This window comes from Typopeltis vanoorti, chromosome 20, assembly GCF_054136105.1.
Source record: "Typopeltis vanoorti isolate ZY-2024b chromosome 20, IOZ_Tvanoo_1.0, whole genome shotgun sequence".
Taxonomy (NCBI): Eukaryota; Metazoa; Arthropoda; class Arachnida; order Uropygi; family Thelyphonidae; genus Typopeltis; species Typopeltis vanoorti.
The window spans coordinates 99,315,016-99,333,322 of NC_143568.1; the positions used below are offsets into that span (position 1 = coordinate 99,315,016).

Sequence of the window (18,307 nt, forward strand, 5' to 3'; positions counted from 1 at the left end):
AAAGTCAAATCCCAGAGAATGTGCACATTATAGAAACCATTGCTCTAATTTCACATGCAAGTAAAGTTATGTTGCAAGTAATAATAATAATAATTATCATCATCATGCGTATCAAGGATTTAGGCCTAGCATGGCCTGTTCCGGCCATAGAAGTCATCGTTGAATTGTTTAAGAGGACGTCCTGGTTTTCTTTTTCCTAATGGCTTGTACTTGAAGGCTTGTTTTGGTAATCTTTCTGTTTTCATTCTTTGAACATGTTCCATCCATTTATATTTATATTTTTTAATTTTTTCTATTACTGGTTCTTGGTTTAATTCTTTCATAATTTCTTTGTTTCTTTTGTGATCACATAGGGCATATTTTGCAGTTTTTCTCATAAACATCATTTCTGCTGTTAATCTTTGTTTGTCTTTTTGTTTTATTGTCCAGATTTTGCTTCCATACATTAAGACTGGTAGGGCTAATGTATTGTATACTTTTATTCTGGTTTGTTTTTGAACTAGGTTTGGTTTCAATATAGAGTTAATTACTCCTGTTATTTTTAAATATTTTGCAATTTTTATGTTTATATCTTTTTCATTTTCATATGTGATCATACATCCTAAGTAGTTAAATGAATTCACCTGTTCTAAGATCTTGTTATCTATTACTATTTTAGTTTTTGCTGGATCTTGTCCTTTAAAGGCCATAGTTTTTTGATTTTTCTGTTATTATATACCATAATCTTTGGCTATCTTATTTAGATCTAAAATAGCTTTCTGTAAGTTATCTTCAGAATTTGTAATTATTATTTGGTTGTCAGCAAAAAGGAGAGTGTTTAAGTTCACTATAGGAGAAAGTTTAATTCCTCGATGTAAATTTTTATTGCATTTTATTATTATTTCATTTAAGTAGATATTAAAAAAGAGTTGCTGAGAGGGGACATCTCTGTCGGACCCCTTGGTTTATCTCTCTTGTATATGATAACTCGTGATTTAATGTTATTTGTATTTGATTATTTTCATATATACTTGTGATAGCTTTTAGGATATTATTTGGTATTTGTCTTTCTTTTAATATGTTAAATAATGTTTCTTTTAATTTTGTCAAATACTTTTTCAAAGTCAATAAATGCAATATGTGTTTCTAAATTGTATTCTCTTATTTTGTCTATTATTAATTTTAGGCAGATGGCCAGGTCTATACATGATTGTCATTTTCTAAATCCATTCTGTACTTCTAAAATAAAGTTTTCAGAATATTTCATTAGTTTGCTATTTAAGATTCTGCTATATATTTTGTAACAGGAATTTAGTATATTGATACCTCTATAGTTTTTAGGGTCATCTCTATTACCTTTTTTTAAAGATAGGAATCACAATTGCTTTTTTCCATTCTATTGGCGGGCTACCAGTTGAATAAATTTTATTTAAAAATAATAAAAGTCTTTCTTTGAATCTTGTTCTTGCCTATTTATATAGTTCTAAACCTAGCTTATTCTTCTCCAGGTGATTTTCCATTTCTTGTTTCTTTCAGGCTGATTTCTGTTTCTTCTTTAGTTATTTCCTTTTCATTTTCGTTAATTGTTTGCCAGTTGTCTTTTTAAAAATATTTATCTGTCCACAATTCTGTGTAGTAATTTAGAAATTCTTCTAATTTCAATTTGGTGTTTAATTTTATGTTTTCTTTGGTATCTGCATTTAAGTGTTTCAAAATCTTATATACATTGGGTCTTATTTTATATAAATCATGTTCTAAATTAGAAACAAATTTGCTCCATGATTCTGTTTTTTTCTGACTTCTCTTTTAGCTATGGCTCTTATTCTTTTATATTCTATTTCATCTTCTAATCTTTTACTGCTTAATCATTTGTGATAGGCTTCTTTTTGATTATTTCTTTGATTGTATCATCCCAGATCTTCAGTTTTTTCCTTTTATTGAATTTTTTGGTCTTTCCTAGGCTTTCATTTGCTGCTGCATTTAAGGCATTCTATTTCTATTTCTTCATTTTGTTTTATTTTATCTAGATATTGGTTTAATTCTTTGTTCATATAACCATTGTACATTTGTGTCATTCAATAGTCTAGTTTTATAAACATGTTTCAAATTTTCTTTCTGTTCTTGTTACTTGTAGCCATTTAGGTGATAATCTTAATTTTATTTTAACAAGGAAGTGGTCACTGCTTATTTCATATCTTCTGTGAACTCTATCATCTAGTGAAAATTTTGATGTCTTTTCATTTAATATAAAATAATCTAATATTAATTTCCATCCTCTTGCTGCCTAAGTATATTTATGTATGTCTTTATGTTTATAGAAGGAATTCATTATTTTTAGGTTATTATAAACTACAAAGTCAATCAATTTTTTGCCATTCCTGTTTAGAGTATGTTCTTTCTGTATTCCTATATTATTATTAATTTTCGTATTTCCAATTCTTGCATTTAAGTCTCCTGCTAAAATTACGTAATCATTTTTATTTATTTTATTATATATGTTTTGTACTGATTATAAAAATCAGTATTATCCTTCTTCTGGGGCATATAAACTGATTATTGTTGAATAACCTCTATCTATTTTTATTCTAACTTCTATTATTCTTTCATTCCATAATTTATAATGTTTTAACTGTTTTGAAAGGGAGTTATGAATTCAAACCATGACTCCTGCTTGTGCTCTTTGGTCTCTGTCGATTCCACTGTATATCACATTAAAATTTTCGGTTCTCATAGTTCCTTTTAATTTTTTTTTTGTTTTGTTTCAGTGACTACTGCTATTTTAGAATTTCTTTCATTTAATAATTGGTCTAATTCTATTTCTTTATATGCTATTCCTCTTACATTCCAGTTAACTATGTGTATTATATTTTGTCATTTCCATTTTTGTTTTACCTTTTCCATTCCAGGGTTGTTTTCCATAGATTCAATCCGATTATCTTTTTCTGTCAGCTTACAAGTAGAATTATGTTCTCCATCTCAGGGGACTAGCTTGACGATGGAATAGTTCAGTGGTACGGCTGCTACCTTAAGGCTTCTGAACTGGCCTTCTTCCGAATTTAAATCCATAGGAGGAATAGGGTATATTGAAAGGGGAAAGAGTAGATTATAGAAGAATTATAGTAAGGTTTATAGAGAGGGCATAGTTGTAAGGCCAGAAATGAAAAGAACCCCATGGCCCTCGAGTACTCTAATAGCATAAGGGTCATAAAATAAGAAGAGTTGAGTGATAAGGCCTTACAGGAAAGATGTTGAAGAAGAAGAGGATAGATCCAGCTAGGGGTCCATGGGAGTGTTACTTCCCTTACTGTTGGTCCACAAGTCCTTATTCAGTATATTCGGATCACCACACACACACACACACACACACATATATGGTTGAGCTCTCCTATCTGCCACCCAGGGGACGTGCTCTCTAGGGTTACAGCCCCCCCCCCCCCCCCCCCCCCCCCGAGAGTAATAATAATAATAAAATTTGATATGTGAATTGAGAAATGCCAGGAATAATAGGTTTCATGAGAGATAGAAATGTGAGAGATAAAAAAAAAACGAAAGACATTTGATCATGTTGATCATAATGGGCTCTGGAATGTGATGTGAGCAAATACCTGAACATCTAATTGTTTTAATCAGAACTGTATGATATAAAAACAATCTTTGAAAAAATGGAGACTGTTTGAGCTAATTTGTGTAGTCCAACTTGACTTTGTTAAACTTGACAACATTATGAGATGTTAGTAAGTCTCCTAAACTTGAAATTGTGAAAGTAGTGGTCTTTCCCAAGATGTGCAAATGTCAAAGCCAGATCATTAAGAAACACAAAGCGAATTGATTAATTTGAGTTATGGGCATGGAGGAGACTTAAGAATCACATGGATTGCAAAAAAAGAATAATAAGGTTTTAGAGAATATAAAGACAATGCTTCTTGAAGCACATTGATTGCTTAACAGAAGTGTATGTACTTTGGACATTGTATAATCACATATTATATAAGCAGCTGAATCTTTCGAAAAATTATGTTGGAATGTTGATGGCATGAGAAGAAGAGGAAGACTGCTAAAGTTGGATAACATTAAGGAACTTATCAGTATGATTCTTTCTTTTAGGGTTAGACGGTGATCAGCACTCATATTTGTAGATTTAGGGACTCAAAAACACACGTGTTGAACAGATTATTTTATTAATTACAAATAAAATAAAACTTGACGTTTCGACCTCTATATCAAGGTCATCATCGGGAGAATACAACTGTATACAGAACTAAGCTACATGCTCATGCGTTCTATACCAGTAAACTAAATCTACGTAGTTAATGAATCTTTTTTCTAGCCTGTCCTCTAGTGATAGAAAAGAAAAACAAATGAATAAAAAAAAATATATATATATATATATATATATATATACACAGGGTGTTCGGGATAAATTTGACAGTTTCGTAAGGAAAAAGAAAATCTTCTTTGTATCTATTAAATTTAATGAATTGACAAAAAAACATTACAGGCAGAGTTAATTACAATACTATCAACAAGATTTACTCAAAATAACCACCATCAGCATCGATCACAGCTTCAATTCTGCTTCGGAACCTCGAACAAGCTGATGCTACAGTCTCCCTGGGAAGGGCTGCAAAAACTGTTTTAATTTTATCCATTAACTGGGCTTTTGTATTACTGGAAGTGCGATTGGTGTCTTTTTCAACTGCGTCCCATACAAAATAATCCATGGGGTTAAGGTCTGGGGAGTTTGGAGGCCAAACATTTGGACTGGTGAAGTCGTAGAAATTTTCAGACAACCATTTTTGACTTTTCCCTGAGGTGTGGCAAGGGGCCGAATCCTGCTGCCATACATATGGCCTACCATTGGCTACCCTTGTTATCCAGGGCTTGACTACAGTTAGCAACTCCACGAACAAAGCCCGAATTCCAATGCCAGGGTTCTTCAACACCTGTTCCTGCAGATTTGCGAGGAATTCTGCTGTACGAACGCAATCAGATCGTCTGCTAGGGATCTTTCTTCTTGCTACATCCTCGTAGTCACCATTGCAAGTCTCTAGTTCATGCCTGATTGTTTTTACTGTATTCAGGGAGCATTGGGCAGCAGTCGTAATATCCTTATTTTGATGGCGGGCACGAATCATCATGATACAAGTTATTCTCTTCCATGATTCAGGTGGGTTCCAGCTATCCATCCTTTCTGACATCTTGTATATGAATGAAGAAGGGTCCAAACTTTTAAATGAAGAGAAGTGTGTGTTAATACATGTAACTTACGGAAAAATATAATTAATTATAAATATGTCAAATTTATCCCGAACACCCTGTATATATATTATAAATAGATAAATGCAACTACAATAAACTGTTCGAGTCCTCATGTATTGATATTCTGGATAGTTACAAAATGATTTCTTTCAGTTGCTATTGAATGTTCTAAACACTTCAAGTCACCAGGTTGTCTTCTTGTAGTGGGAATTTTTCTAATGCTAGTTTAGGATGTTATACAGGTTGTAGATGGGTCCTCCACATTCTTGAAATGGTGAGGCCATCATTTTTGTTGAGATTTGGGTTGTGTTTGAGCATTTCACAAGACTCTTTAAATTTTCTCTCAAACCAGGTTTTGGTGCGGTGTAGGGACTTGGTATTTTTCCAGTCAATTCTATGGTATGTTTGGAGTGCATGGTCAGAAAGGCCTGTTTTACCGAAGTGGAGGTATTTAATGTGTCGTTTGTGTTCGTCTTGTCTGATTGGGATAGTTCGCCCTGTTTCCCCTATGTATGGTATGTTACATGTGCAGTGTATTTTGTATACCCCTGGGTGTGCTAGGTGTGGAAGAGGATCTTTAGAGGAACTGAGTAGGTGTCTTAGCTTATTTGGGGGTTTAAAGGTGGTTTTAATGTTGTATTTGCGAAGTGTTCTGTCTATTTTTTCAGAAATGCCTCTAACATAAGGAATGGCAATGGCATTCTTGAAATCTTTTTTGTTCTTACTGGTGTCTTTATGGAGGATCTTGTGAATAGTTTTTTATTGTATCCATTTTTGATAAATGTTTGGTTGATGATTTTGTATTCTTGGTTTAGAGCCTGTTCATTCGAACAGATAGTTAGGGCTCTGTGTTTAAGGGTGCTTATGACACCTAATTTTTGTGTATGTATTGGCCTGTGTGTGTAGGTTTGCGGTAAACTGAGAAGGAGAGACAGCCAGAGGGAAGACGTGCGACAAGTGTGTCTAGGAAAGGAAGAGAGTCGTTTTTTTCCATTTCAATGGTGAATTGGATACGTTTGTGTTGTTTGTTTAGGTGGCTAAGGAATGTATTTAGAGCTTCACGGCCGTGGGGCCAAATGGCGAAAATATCGTCGACGTATCTGAGCCAGATTTTGGGCTTTAGACATGCTGTCTCTAGAGCACGTTGCTCAAAGTCTTCCATATAAAAGTTAGCTATTGGGGGAGAAAGTGGTGAGCCCATGGCTGTACCTTCTTTTTGAAGTTGAAAATTGTTTTGCCATACGAAATATCCGGAGCGGAGTACGTGGGCAAAAAGGGCCCTGATGTCATGTGGAAATATGTTCTGTAGGAGCAAGATCGTGTCATTGATTGGGACATTGGTGAAAAGGGAAGTTATGTCAAAGCTGACTAATAAATCTTGGTCGGTGAGTGTAATGTTTTTGATTTTACTGATGAAATGTTGTGTATTTTTTATGTAGGAAGGGGACTGACCTACCAATTCCTTGAGTGTGGCAGCTAATTTTTTTGCTAAGTGATAATTTGGGCTGTCAATTCCTTCAACGATCGGGCGAAGTGGTGTGCCAGATTTGTATATTTTTGGCAGGCCATAAATTCTGGGCGCACGGGCGTACTGAGGTATTAATTTTTTTGTCGTTTCTTCGGGCCATGTGTGGACGGATTTGATTAATTCAGTTGTTTTCTTTTTGTTACGTTTTGTGGGGTTGTAGTTAACCTTTGGTAGGTGTTATGGTCCGATATTAACTGGTTCATTTTTTCTATGTATGTCGTACGGTCTAACAGGACGGTGGAATTGCCTTTATCAATTGCCTTGGTTCTGTATACAGTTGTATTCTTCCGATGATGATCTCGATATAGAGGTTGAAACGTCAAGTTTTATTTTATTTGTAATTAATAAAATAATCTGTTCAACACATGTGTTTTTGAGTCCCTAAATCTACAAATATGGGTGCTGATCACCGTGTAAGCCTAAAAGAAAGAATCATCATAATCCATGGAGATGTGACCCACAAGCAGTGCAGCCTCTACGGTAAGCTGAAGATAAGTGTTTCTTTATTAACAAATCGACTAGCCTTTTTGAAACGATGTAGAGACAGCAACATAATTCCAAACTGCATTAAACTAAAGAAGTTTAAATCAGCCAAAGCGCTCCATATTTATGCCCGGTTGGAAAAAGCCTTGTTACGAGAACAAATCCACGAGGCACGTAAAAATCTAGCATCCACCCAAACCAAAGTTCTGCAATTTAAATTTGAATTATCCGACTACGTTATTCCAGAAATTTGGGAGATTCTAGATAGGATCACTGACGACTCGGCCAAGCACTCACTACTGAAAAATAAAGAAAAACTAATAATGAAATTTCAAGCCCTACAACAACAGAAAAGCACAAGATCATCAGACGCCATTACGAAAGGAACAGCCAACCACGAACCGACGTCATAAGGAGCAACCAGTCGCCCGCAAACAATGTTAGGAGCCACCAACCACCATCGGATCAATGCTCAGTTATCAACCGATCAAACCATATTCTCACCGAAGGTGAACTCTCGCTGCTAAAGAAAGGTTTGAACTACGCCATTGCTCAGAGGTCAGTGAACAAGCTTGATATCGTGTATCATATCGAGAGAGGTTTACGATCCCTCCCCACCATTCTGGCTGACAAAATACGAATGGAAACATCATGTATACTAAATTCTAACAAAAAACTAAACACCAACATAAACAAAACCGAAAATCTAGCCCTTAAATCCTTAAAAAATAACCAGGATATTATAATAACGAAAGCCAATAAAGGCATTTCCACCGTCCTGTTAGACCGTACGACATACATAGAAAAAATGAACCAGTTAATATCGGACCATAACACCTACCAAAAGGTTAACTACAACCCCACAAAACGTAACAAAAAGAAAACAACTGAATTAATCAAATCCGTCCACACATGGCCCGAAGAAACGACAAAAAAATTAATACCTCAGTACGCCCGTGCGCCCAGAATTTATGGCCTGCCAAAAATATACAAATCTGGCACACCACTTCGCCCGATCGTTGAAGGAATTGACAGCCCAAATTATCACTTAGCAAAAAAATTAGCTGCCACACTCAAGGAATTGGTAGGTCAGTCCCCTTCCTACATAAAAAATACACAACATTTCATCAGTAAAATCAAAAACATTACACTCACCGACCAAGATTTATTAGTCAGCTTTGACATAACTTCCCTTTTCACCAATGTCCCAATCAATGACACGATCTTGCTCCTACAGAACATATTTCCACATGACATCAGGGCCCTTTTTGCCCACGTACTCCGCTCCGGATATTTCGTATGGCAAAACAATTTTTACCTTCAAAAAGAAGGTACAGCCATGGGCTCACCACTTTCTCCCCCAATAGCTAACTTTTATATGGAAGACTTTGAGCAACGTGCTCTAGAGACAGCATGTCTAAAGCCCAAAATCTGGCTCAGATACGTCGACGATATTTTCGCCATTTGGCCCCACGGCCGCGAAGCTCTAAATACATTCCTTAGCCACCTAAACAAACAATACAAACGTATCCAATTCACCATTGAAATGGAAAAAAACGACTCTCTTCCTTTCCTAGACACACTTGTCGCACGTCTTCCCTCTGGCTGTCTCTCCTTCTCAGTTTACCGCAAACCTACACACACAGGCCAATACATACACAAAAATTCTTACCACCACCCAACACAAAAATTAGGTGTCATAAGCACCCTTAAACACAGAGCCCTAACTATCTGTTCGAATGAACAGGCTCTAAACCAAGAATACAAAATCATCAACCAAACATTTATCAAAAATGGATACAATAAAAAACTATTCACAAGATCCTCCATAAAGACACCAGTAAGAACAAAAAAGATTTCAAGAATGCCATTGCCATTCCTTATGTTAGAGGCATTTCTGAAAAAATAGACAGAACACTTCGCAAATACAACATTAAAACCACCTTTAAACCCCCAAATAAGCTAAGACACCTACTCAGTTCCTCTAAAGATCCTCTTCCACACCTAGCACACTCAGGGGTATACAAAATACACTGCACATGTAACATACCATACATAGGGGAAACAGGGCGAACTATCCCAATCAGACAAGACGAACACAAACGACACATTAAATACCTCCACTTCGGTAAAACAGGCCTTTCTGACCATGCACTCCAAACATACCATAGAATTGACTGGAAAAATACCAAGTCCCTACACCGCACCAAAACCTGGTTTGAGAGAAAATTTAAAGAGTCTTGTGAAATGCTCAAACACAACCCAAATCTCAACAAAAATGATGGCCTCACCATTTCAAGAATGTGGAGGACCCATCTACAACCTGTATAACATCCTAAACTAGCATTAGAAAAATTCCCACTACAAGAAGACAACCTGGTGACTTGAAGTGTTTAGAACATTCAATAGCAACTGAAAGAAATCATTTTGTAACTATCCAGAATATCAATACATGAGGACTCGAACAGTTTATTGTAGTTGCATTTATCTATTTATAATATATATATATATATATATATATATATTTTTTTTTTTTTATTTATTCATTTGTTTTTCTTTTCTATCACTAGAGGTCAGGCTAGAAAAAAGATTTATTAACTACGTAGATTTAGTTTACTGGTATAGAGAGCATGTAGCTTGGTTCTGTATACAGTTGTATTCTTCCGATGATGACCTCGATATAGAGGTCGAAACGTCAAGTTTTATTTTATTTGTAATTAATAAAATAATCTGTTCAACACGTGTGTTTTTGAGTCCCTAAATCTACAAATTATCAGTATGAAATTACAGTTGCTGAAAGAAGAGACAAAAGACAGTCAGATGGAAATCCTATTTCCACATGATCACTAAAAGTTAGAAATGACTAATGGCATGTAAGAACAAACTTAAATTCTTTCTTTGAACATGTTTGTTGAAGATGCACTCAAAACTAGGTAGCCCATACACTCATCACACACACAACAAGAAGGATCTGGATCTTGCATACATCTCCTTGCTAGCTACTGGGGATGACCTAGAGTTCTACCTCTACCATCCATAAGCTGCATAGTCACTTATGTCTATTGTAAGGTCTTACTAACTTGATATGTTTCTGGAGAAGATGTTTCTATCACATCTCCTTTCTTCCATCTTTTCCTCAAACTTTGAAGAACCACATTCTTTCAGTCTGTTATCATATGCACAATTCAATTGGCCAGTTATCATTTTGGTTACCCATTGCTGAATCTTTTAAGCAGTGGATCCAGTTCATGAAGCAAGTTTATTTTGCAGACTCATTCTTTGGAATTTGTATAACTATCTCCATTATGGTCTATCAAATGCCTTGGCAAAATCCAGAACTATCATGGTAGAGGATCTCAGTGTTGTCTACATTTCTGTTAGATTTCTGATTATCTTGCTATTCCTTCCATTCAGTTAAGAATCATGTGTTGAGACAAGTTGAACAAACAGCACGGTCAGGGACATTTTCTAGCTGTTTTGCACATTCAGTTTCCATTCCAACTGCCATATTGAGTCAGTGCTTGTAACAGCTTTAATATTTCTAATTCATTGGCTTCTATTCTTTTGTCCATTTCCTCATAGAAAGCTAGTAGGTCTGCCTGAATTATATAAGTTGAGTGATCTCATAACAACTGTGTCTGTGTGTGAGAGAGAGACTTTTCTATGTTCATAAAGGTTACATTCAGTCATGGTTGTTCCTACTTTTACTTATTACATAGCCATAAAATGCTCTTGGATTATTTCCTTCAGCCAGTTTGGCTAACTTTTCATCTTATTTCAACTTCCTCATCATGGCTGTTTCCTAACCTGCTCTTGAAAGATCTCCAGTCTCGTTATCTCTTTGCTAGCTGTTTTGCACATTCAGTATCCATTCCAGCTGCCATATTGAGTCAGTGCTTGTAATAGCTTTAATATTTCTAATTCATTGGCTTCTATTCTTTTGTCCATTTCCTCATAGGCATCTAGAAAGCTAGTAGGTCTGCCTGAATTTGATATCAGATGCTTTGTGCTATTCTTTCTTTTTAATTCTGACGTGATTAATTCCAGCTCTAAGAATGCAGTCATATTCAGCTTCCTTCTGACATCCTTTAACTTCCCATGCACTGCCGATTCTTCTAATATGCAATCTTGCATTCTAAGACACTGTTTGAAGCAAGCTATCTTCTTAGTTTCTCATGCATTATAGTTCCATATATATGTTCTTGGTCAAAGCTTTTTTTACATACATTGCTACCTCTCAGGTGAAAACTGTATGATCACTCTAACCAGTTGGAGGCACATAGGAAAAATGAAGAAACAAGTGCCAGAGTGCTGACTGGAGACCACCACGAGAGGGGCATCCGAAAAAAAGTCGCTTGGAGAAATCAAAAGTAAAGACAATGCTGATTTGTTTCTACGATTTCAGGCATTATCCACAAAGAATTCGTTCCACCTGGCCAAACAGTCAATGGTGAGCTTCATCTTGAAGTTTTGAAGCGAGTGACAGCGAGAATTCATTGTGTACGGTATGAATATCATGATGCAGGCAGCTGGTCACTTTTGCACGATAATGCACCATCTCATTGTTCGAACATTGTGAAACAGATTTTGAGCAAAACCCAAATTTGTGTGTTGGATCACTCACTGTATTCACCTGATTTAGCACCCTGTGACTTCTTTCTTACTTGTAAGAAAGAATTACTTCATTTGCTGATGAAAGGAAAGTGATACGACACCATTGAAACCGTTCAAGCTGCGGTAACCACGACCTTCAACAGTATCTCCCCAAAAAATATAAAAAACTCATTTAACGAATTAATTGACCATGCCAAACACTGTATCGAAGCTGAGGGAAGAGTATATTGATTGAAATAAATGATTTGAATAATTATAATTGGCTTGTGTTTTATTTTCTATCAAAAGTTCGGTTTCTTTTTGGACTGAGGGTGTAATTTCTTAATTAGACAGGGGATTTGAAGGTTGTCTTAATATTGTATTTAAGTAGTGTTCTATCAATTTTTTCAGAAGTGCCCTTAATGTATGGTATGCCTATGGCATTCTCGTAATCTTTTTTGCTTTTAATGGCATTTTTATGGAGAATTTTGGGAACTATTTTTTTTATTGTAGCCATTTTTTATGAATGTTTGGCTAATAATTTCAAGTTCTTGGTTCAGAGCCTTTTCATTGGAGCAAATTGTTAGAGCTCTGTGTTTGAGAGTGCTGATTTGATCACATGTTATTCTAGATTACAGTTAGTAATGTAACTCAGCTTGTCTTGTATATTTATGCATGCTCCAGATGATGATCTTGATATGAAGATCGAAACGTCGGGATAATAAGAAAGTTTCTTTAACACGGTTTTTTTTTAACATGGCTGTAAATTCCATAAAAAAATTTTTAAATGAATGCTGATCACCATATAACACTAAAAGAAAGGATATTTAATGTTTTGCGGCTGTGGGACCAAATGCCAAAAATAGCAACATATCTGAACCAGGCTTTAGGCTGGCAGGATCTAGAGCTTGTTGCTTGAAGTCTTCTATGTAAAAGCTAGCTATTGAGAGGGGGGAGAGCAGTGGTGAGCCCACGGCTGTACCTTCTCTTTGTAGGTAAAATTATTTTGCCACACAAAATATCCGAAGCAGAATACATGGGTAAAGAGGGCTATAATATCGGGCAGAAATATGCTGTGTAGAAGAAGAATAGTATTATTGATCTGGACATTAGTGAAAAAGGCAGTTATGTCAAAGCTGACTGATAAATCTTTGTTAAGTGTGATGTTTCTGATTTTGTTTATGAAGTGTTCTGTATTTATGTAGGAGGGGGAATGACCTACCAACTCTCTACCTATATCCATTAGCTTCTCAGCTAAGTGATAGCTGTCAGTTCCTTCAATTATCAGTCATAATGGTGTGTTTGTTTGGGTATTTTTGGCAGGCCGTAAATTCTGGGAGTGCTTGTATAATGCGGTATTAGTTTTTTGGTTGTTTCCTCTGACCACGTGGTGATTGATTTGATTAGTTCTGTTTTCTTTTTGATATGGTGTCTAGAAAAGATAAATACTAACGGCACATTAAATTCCTCCACTATGGTATTTCTTACTTTCTTAAACAGGCCTGTCAGACCATGCACTCCAAACATGTTACAGAATTGAGTGGAAAGGCACCATGTCCCTACACCACACCAAAACCTGGTTTGAAAGAAAATTCAAAGAAGCCTGTGAAATGCTAAAACATCATCTATATATGAACAAGAATGATGGATTTATTATTCCAAGAATTTGGATGACCAATCATCAACCCATATAGCATCATTCAGAAGAAAATCTTAATACGAGAGGACTTTAGAAATTGTTTAATGTATTATTTATTTATTTTTCTGCCACTAGAGGTCAGACTAGGTTAAATGCTTAACAAACATTTAGTTTCATCTTACTTTTGTGTAGTGTAAGGTTATATAGCTTGTATCCTGTACATTGTATGTTTTCCTGATGATGACCTCAATACAGAGGTCGAAACATTGAATGTTACTTTCTTACTGAAAAGTAAAGTAATTATTCTAACGTGTATTGTCTCCATAAATTCCTCGCTGTGAATGCTGACCTTAAAAGTAAGAAACTTCTTCTATTCTGTTTTGGAGAATTTGATGAAACCTCTACCTATATCCATATCACTAACTGTTTTTCTCTGGTTCTTGTTGGTATTCAAATATGGTAGTGTAATTCTTCTCTGGTCTCTCGATTGATTTTCATTTCACTCCATGTTTTTATTTTCCTCCAACACTTGATTTCAGAGCCTATCAATCTTTGTTCTTATGTTTGATAACCCAGATCTCTTGCACCATAAATAACTGGGGAGTACCATTGAACTATATACTTTGATTTTAAGTTCTTCGAAGAGATGAATAAATATATTTTTGTAAAATGTTTGGTTGTAATAAACCACCCTGGATTTATTCTGTATTTTATAGTTCCTTCATAATTTAGCCTGTCTGTGACCAGTGTGTCTAAGTAATTCAATTTTTTAACCTGCTCCGGTTTATCTATCTCCTTTCATTTCTAAGATAAGTTCTTCTCCATTTCTGCCTAGTACCATTGGTTTGGTTTTATTAAAATTTATCTGCATTTCATTATCTTTTGTTTTATGTAGGTTTCAAGCATATACTTCAAGTTCTCCTTATCTGTAAATAATACTATGTCATATAGCAGGGGTGGCCAGAGTTTTTGCAGCAAGAGCCCTAGTTACTACCTACCAGAAATTGTTAAGAGCCACAAATTTACTTTTTGGAACATTTTTAAGGGCACCAACAAAAGCTTCCTTAATATCAACATCACAAGTACTATCTTTTAATGCTATTAAATCTAATAATTCTTCTCGCGTCACTCCATCCTCAAGAACGAAATGAATAAAAATTGCTAATTGTGGTTGGTCTGTAATGTCAGTTGATTCTTTTGTATCTTTTAATGTATCTTTTTAAATTTTCTGACAAGGTAATATAAATAAAACTACATTGCCGAACAGCAATGTAGTTAATTGAAAAATTAAATTAAAAACAATAGAAAATTAAGAAAAATTATAAATATTTTTTATTTGTTAGTTGAGCCACAATAAAACTTAAGAAGAGCCACATGCAGCTCGCGAGCTGCAGTTTGGCCACTGTGGTCATATAGCATCAATGTCAGTACAGTGATACCATATGATATAGTATTATTGCATTAAAAAAAAAAAATCTGTATTATCAAAACTGACTCAAATGGCATTAATATGGTTTCTAGAAAAGATGAACACAAACAGCATAATAAATACCTCCATTATGGTATTTCTTACTTTCTTAAACAGGCCTGTCAGACCACGCACTCCAAACATGTCACAGAATTGACTTGGAAACGCACTATGTCCCTCTACCACACCAAAACCTGGTTTGAAACACAGTTCAAAGAAACCTGTATGTTTTGCCAGCTCTAGTAGTATATAGGATTGATAGTTAAAAAAATTAAAAATTGCAGTATCTCAGAGTATCTTGAGCTACCTTGAAATTAAGGCAAAGGATCTGCTTAAGTAGATGGTGATTACTAAATGTAGTACTGAAATGGAAACTGCCTTTTATTTTTCTTTACATAATACATGACTGTCATCTTAGAGAATGACATTTCAATGAAGGATTTTAAGTTTTGAGAAATTCATTTTGCCTGAAAAATTAATTCTTAAAATTAAATTTGGTATGTGGTATATACCATATTTAGAAATGTGGTATGAATATTAAAATTTTTTAAAAACTTTATTCAATTTTTCTTTGTATTTGAACAAAAAGGAATGAGGTATTAATATGTTGCATAATTTTAAACTAGCATGGTTTATTTAATTAATGGTATGTAACTTATGAAGTTTACACTTAACTAATGAATCACATTTTATGAGTGAAGTTAGGTTGATGCATTTTTGTTTCAAATTCCAGAAATAATTACTTTTTTAATCTTTCAGTTCTTACAGGGAACCTACTAGGAGAATTGGAAGTGGTCGTATTGTAGCACGAGATCGGGATCAAAGAGATTGGGATCGAGATCATAGGGAACGTGATTATGGTTATGGTGGAAGGAGTGATCGACATGATCGCTATGAGTCAGATGGTGATAAAGATGGACGGAGGTATTCAAATCGATATGGTCGAGGAGATAGAAGAATTTCAAGAGGTATTTTTTTTTCTTATGTTAAAAATCTGCAAGAATCAAACGAGAAAAAAAAAAACTAACTGGGGTAAGGTAGTGCAACACCTTACCCCAGTTAGTTTTTAAATTTCTTTAAACTGTGGTCTCTGTCTCCCTCTTTTTATCAAAGAACTTTCTATCCAACCGAATCTTGCAAGTCTGAGTGGGCTCTGCTCTCTCCTAACAATATATCCAAGAGGAGGGAGTCCCATGGTTCACTTTTAAGTGTCATGCTTTTTGCAATCCAGGTCAGCTCGATAACCAAACAACTTTCTTCAGTAATAATTAATGCTCTCTCTCTCTATGAATAACTTTACTGTCATATGTCATTTGTGTAATATGAGGGTCATAGATAGCAGGCAAGTCATTAACCATCTCAAAATGGGATTTTGCATATGAGTTTAGATTTTCATAGCGGAATACAGTGTGTTGCTCTTTTGCTGCAAATGTCATCTTGACCCAGAACTCTGACTAGGAGAAACATTAATCTCAGTTGCATCAGAAACCAAGGTCTAGGGATTTGTGTTTGACAAACAGTTTGTTCCCTCGTATACATCCGTTATGAGATGTGCCATAAAGCAACGAACATCCTCTGCATCCTATCTTCCACTTCTTGGGGTGCAGTCGAAACCTGGTTATGGTCACCCAAATCTGTGGTTGCCAAAGAAAGCATTGTACAATGGCTAGATCCTGTTCATCATTAAAGCATAAGAATTGCAGCTGGTAGATTTTGAACTTCACCTATCCCAAGTTTGTACATCAAGCAAATGACCACTTTTGTTACTTTGATGTCAACAGCTGTCTGTTATATGAGGGTGGTTTGAAAAGTTCTTGGCCTAACAATGAAAAAATGAATTTTTAATTTTAAAATTATTTTTATTTTTCAACATAATCTCCCTTAAAACTAATACATTTATTCCAGCGATGCTCCAGCAACATCATCCCGTTCCTGTAGTTGTTCTCAGTAAGATCTGCAAAATACTCCTCTACAGCTGCAATCACGGGGGGTGCTTAAGGGTCAGAGCTGTATAACTGAGAGGAGACCTCCACATAGCCTTTAAAGGAATGCGGAGAACCGACCAGGGCTTCTGACCTAATGTCCAATCTCACCTTCTCGTGGTGCACCCTGTTGGGTATCTACTTTGATACTGAACGAACGAGGATGGGCTGGCAATTTGGGATTTAGCCGACCAAATTGTATTCTTATTGGTTAAACCAAAATAAAAAATGATGGTACAACATGACAAAATTTCATGCCGGCTGGGGCGTCGCCCGGTTAAACAAGGCCCCCGTTGTTTTCGCCAGGGAACCAGGGCGAACAGCGAAAAATCAGCTACTGGAACAAATATGAAAGCACACCCCAACTCAACATCACCAGAATTAAAGATCAGTACTATCAATGTAAGAAGCCTGAATGGCAAAGAAATGGAGCTAGCTGAGGAATTAGATAAGTACCAGATCGACATAATAGGGGTGACTGAAACAAAAAAGACCAAAACTGGTGAGATCTTTCTGAGCAATAAATACAAAATGTTATATTCAGGCAATGACAATCAAGGAAAAGAAGGAGTAGCCATAGTATTCAACACAAAATACGAGGCTAATCTTCTTGAATGGCAGTCAGTCTCAAGTAGAGTAATGTGGGCAAATATGAGAATGGGGAACTGGACAATGAGACTTATTTGTGCCTATGGTCCCACAGAAGGTTCTACTAAGGTAGAAGTGGAGGAATTTTTTGACGCTTTAGAAAAAGCAACTGACACAATGAAAAAGGAAAAGTTGGTCCTTGTTGGGGATCTAAATAGCAGAGTAGGAAATGATTGTGAGACATACAAAAATATTTTGGGAAAATTTGGAGAAAAAAGCAAAGCTAATAATAATGGCAAATATCTGTTGGATTTCTGCTCAGGACATGGACTGGTTATTACTAACACCATGTTCACATGGAGAGAAGAGGCTAGGAATAAGGAAAGTCTCATTGACTATGTTATTGTTGATAGTGATGTTTTCTCCCTGGTGCAGGACACCAGAGTGTACAGAGGATTTGAAATTGGAAGTGATCACTATTTAGTCTTGAGCAGGATAAAATTGAATTTCATATTGAAAAGAATAACATGCAAGAAAGTTTTAAAGCGAATAAAAGTTGAGCAGCTCTCAGATGTGAACTATACACTAAAATACACAAAGATTATTGAAAAGAAAATGAAAGAGTTTGAGAACAGGAATCAAACCTTGGAGATTCAGTGGCAAACTCTAAAGAAAACATTGATTGATTCTGCCAGAGAGGCATGTGGTGAGGCTGTGTGCAAGGATAAAAAAATCAGAACTCCCTGGTGGACACAGGAAGTTAAAGAGGCAGTGAAGGAAAAGAAGAA

At 35.5% G+C, this 18,307-nt stretch overlaps 1 protein-coding gene across 3 annotated transcripts in view; it reads left to right on the plus strand.

The window, feature by feature from the left end:
- The window catches only part of LOC150095705 (uncharacterized), a 338,480-nt gene that overhangs the window by 88,912 nt on the left and 231,261 nt on the right, over positions 1–18,307 (plus strand). For all 3 annotated transcript variants that reach the window (XM_090410275.1, XM_090410277.1, XM_090410278.1), the window contains exon 5: positions 15,709–15,917. In XM_090410275.1, coding sequence (XP_090266401.1) covers positions 15,709–15,917 — 209 coding nt within the window. The remainder of the gene's footprint in view (positions 1–15,708; positions 15,918–18,307) is intronic.